We start from the raw sequence: 3333 nt of genomic DNA, 5'->3' as shown, positions 1-3333 counted from the left end.
ACAGCCGCGGCCGGAGGTGCGGGCACCGCGCCGAGTACAGCGCGGGGTCCCGGCCGTGGGGGTCGGCCCCGGCCACGGCCACGACCCCCAGGTTGGGATCCCCTGAGGATCCCCTGAGGATCCCGTGAGGATCCCATCCCTCTCAGCCCCGGAGGGTCCTCTGAGCATCCTCTGAGCATCCTCTGAGCATCCTCTGAGCATCCCCGGAGGATCCCATTCATCTCAGCCTGGAGCATCCCGTGAGCATCCCGTGAGCATCCCGTGAGGATCCCATCCCTCTCAGCCCCAGAGGATCCCCAGAGGATCCCCGGAGGATCCCCTGAGCATCCCCTGAGGATCCTGTGAGGATCCCATCCCTCTCAGTCCCGGAGGGTCCTCTGAGCATCCTCTGAGCATCCCCGGAGGATCCCCGGAGGATCCCATTCATCTCAGCCTGGAGCATCCCGTGAGCATCCCGTGAGCATCCCGTGAGGATCCCATCCATCTCAGCCCCAGAGGATCCCCAGAGGATCCCTGGAGGATCCTCTGAGCATCCCCTGAGGATCCTGTGAGGATCCCATCCATCTCAGCCCCAGAGGATCCCCAGAGGATCCCCAGAGGATCCCCTGAGCATCCCCTGAGGATCCAATCCATCTCAGCCCCAGAGGATCCCCTGAGCATCCCCTGAGGATCCCAGCCCCTCAGTCCCAGAGCATCCCCTGAGCATCCCTGGAGGATCCCATCCCTCTCAGTCTGGAGCATCCCCTGAGCATCCCCTGAGTATCCCCTGAGCATCCCCTGAGTATCCCCGGAGTATCCCGTCCCCTCAGTCCCTCATCTCCTCCTCGCTCAGCACCACAGCCCGCAGCCTCTCTCTGTGGAGCCTCTCGTTCCTCTCGGAGCGCAGCTCCCGGGGCTCCAGGCGCCGCAGCCGCTCCGGGAGGTGCCCGAACTCCTCCTCGTTGATGTCGCTGTCCCTCAGCGCCTCCTCCAGCAGCCACCAGCGCCCCCAAAACCCCACATCCAGCGGCGCCCCGAGCTGCCACAGCCGCGGCCGGAGGTGCGGGCACCGCGCCGAGTACAGCGCGGGGTCCCGGCCGTGGGGGTCGGCCCCGGCCACGGCCACGACCCCCAGGTTGNTCCAGGGAGGATCCAGGGAGGGTCCAGGAAGGTCCCGGGAGGGTCCACGGAGGGTCCCAGGAGGGTCCTGAGAGGGTCCCAGGAGGATCCCGGCCGTCTCAGCCCCAGAGGGTCCCGGGAGGGTCCACGGAGGGTCCTGGGAGGGTCCACGGAGGGTCCCAGGAGGATCCTGAGAGGGTCCCAGGAGGATCCACAGAGGGTCCATGGAGGGTCCCGGCCGTCTCAGCCCCAGAGGGTCCCGGGAAGATCCACGGACGGTCCACGGAGGGTCCCAGGAGGGTCCCGGCTGGCTCAGCCCCAGAGGGTCCCGGGAGGGTCCTGGGAGGGTCCAGGGAGGGTCCTAGGAGGATCCACGGAGAGTCCCAGGAGGATCCATGGACGGTCCCGGGAAGGATCCATGGAGGGTCCCGGGCAGCTCAGCCCCAGAGGGTCCCGGGAGGATCCCAGGACGGTCCAGGGAAGGGTCCCGGGAGGATCCCGGCTGGCTCAGCCCCAGAGGGTCCCGGGAGGGTCCAGGGAGGGTCCTGGGAGGGTCCCGGGAGGGTCCCAGGAGGATCCATGGACGGTCCCAGGAGGATCCACAGAGGGTCCAGGGAGGGTCCCGGCCGTCTCAGCCCCAGAGGGTCCCGGGAGGGTCCCAGGAGGGTCCTGAGAGGGTCCCAGGAGGATCCACAGAGGGTCCAGGGAGGATCCCATCCATCTCAGCCTGGAGCATCCCGTGAGCATCCCCTGAGTATCCCCGGAGTATCCCCAGAGGACCCCTGAGGATCCCTGGAGGATCCCCTGAGGATCCCCTGAGCATCCCCTGAGGATCCCCTGAGCATCCCGTGAGGATCCCATCCATCTCAGCCCTGGAGGATCCCCTGAGGATCCCGAGAGGACCCCTGAGTATCCCTGGAGGATCCCCAGAGTATCCCCAGAGGACCCCTGAGGATCCTGTGAGGATCCCATCCATCTCAGCCCCAGAGGATCCCCTGAGCATCCCGTGAGCATCCCCAGAGGATCCCCTGAGCATCCCTGGAGGATCCCATTCATCTCAGCCTGGAGCATCCCGTGAGCATCCCCTGAGGATCCCATCCCTCTCAGCCCCGGAGGATCCCCTGAGGATCCCCTGAGGATCCCTGGAGGATCCCCTGAGTATCCCCGGAGGACCCCTGAGGATCCCCTGAGGATCCCCAGAGGACCCCTGAGGATCCCCTGAGGATCCCCGGAGGATCCCATCCATCTCAGTCTGGAGCATCCCCTGAGGATCCCCTGAGTATCCCCGGAGGACCCCTGAGCATCCCGTGAGGATCCCATCCCTCTCAGCCCCAGAGGATCCCCAGAGGATCCCCGGAGGATCCTCTGAGCATCCCCTGAGGATCCTGTGAGGATCCCATCCCTCTCAGCCCCAGAGGATCCCCTGAGCATCCCGTGAGCATCCCCAGAGGATCCCCTGAGCATCCCCTGAGGATCCCAGCCCCTCAGTCCCAGAGCATCCCGTGAGCATCCCGTGAGGATCTCATCCATCTCAGCCCCGGAGGATCCCCTGAGGATCCCCAGAGGATCCCCTGAGTACCCCCTGAGCATCCCCTGAGTATCCCCGGAGTATCCCGTCCCCTCAGTCCCTCATCTCCTCCTCGCTCAGCACCACAGCCCGCAGCCTCTCTCTGTGGAGCCTCTCGTTCCTCTCGGAGCGCAGCTCCCGGGGCTCCAGGCGCCGCAGCCGCTCCGGGAGGTGCCCGAACTCCTCCTCGTTGATGTCGCTGTCCCTCAGCGCCTCCTCCAGCAGCCACCAGCGCCCCCAAAACCCCACATCCAGCGGCGCCCCGAGCTGCCACAGCCGCGGCCGGAGGTGCGGGCACCGCGCCGAGTACAGCGCGGGGTCCCGGCCGTGGGGGTCGGCCCCGGCCACGGCCACGACCCCCAGGTTGAGGACGCGGAGCCGCCCCCGCTCCCGCAGCTTCAGCAGCCTCAGGACGTGGCGTTCGGCTCGGGGGCTCCGAGAAGCCTCCGGGAGCTTCCCCAGCGCCGTCGCCGCCGCCACGGCCGCGCTCTCCAGAGAGTCCCGGTCCGGGACGGAGCTCGCCAGCCCGGCCCCGAGCCCCAGGGCTCCCAGAGCCGCCGCCGACAGCAGCGGGCGGCGCCGGGCACTGGCTGCGGCTTCGCGGAGAGAGCTGGAATAGTCCTGGAGAACGGCACGGAACCAGCGGCCTGAGGGAGGGGAGAGAGGGG

At 67.9% G+C, this 3333-nt stretch overlaps 2 protein-coding genes across 2 annotated transcripts; both read right to left on the bottom strand.

Moving 5' to 3' along the window:
- Window positions 1-6: 6 nt before the first annotated feature.
- Window positions 7-1324, bottom strand: LOC107199542 (mitochondrial import inner membrane translocase subunit Tim29-like). Its single transcript, XM_033511805.1, has one exon. The coding sequence runs from the start codon at window positions 1322-1324 to the stop codon at window positions 806-808; it is 519 nt and encodes a 172-aa protein (XP_033367696.1). The 3' UTR covers window positions 7-805.
- Window positions 1325-2696: 1372 nt separating this feature from the next.
- LOC107199541 (mitochondrial import inner membrane translocase subunit Tim29-like) lies at window positions 2697-3316 on the bottom strand (the record flags this gene model as incomplete). Its single annotated transcript, XM_015616859.2, has 1 exon — window positions 2697-3316. A coding segment is annotated over one exon (597 nt), but the record flags the coding sequence as incomplete, so codon positions are not given.
- Between the last annotated feature and the right edge of the window lie 17 nt (window positions 3317-3333).

Source organism: Parus major, unplaced genomic scaffold (genome assembly GCF_001522545.3).
Source record: "Parus major isolate Abel unplaced genomic scaffold, Parus_major1.1 Scaffold988, whole genome shotgun sequence".
In the NCBI taxonomy this organism is placed as follows: Eukaryota; Metazoa; Chordata; class Aves; order Passeriformes; family Paridae; genus Parus; species Parus major.
The sequence above is the reverse complement of the archived record's forward strand: the minus strand, read 5'-3'. Positions and strand labels throughout refer to the sequence as shown.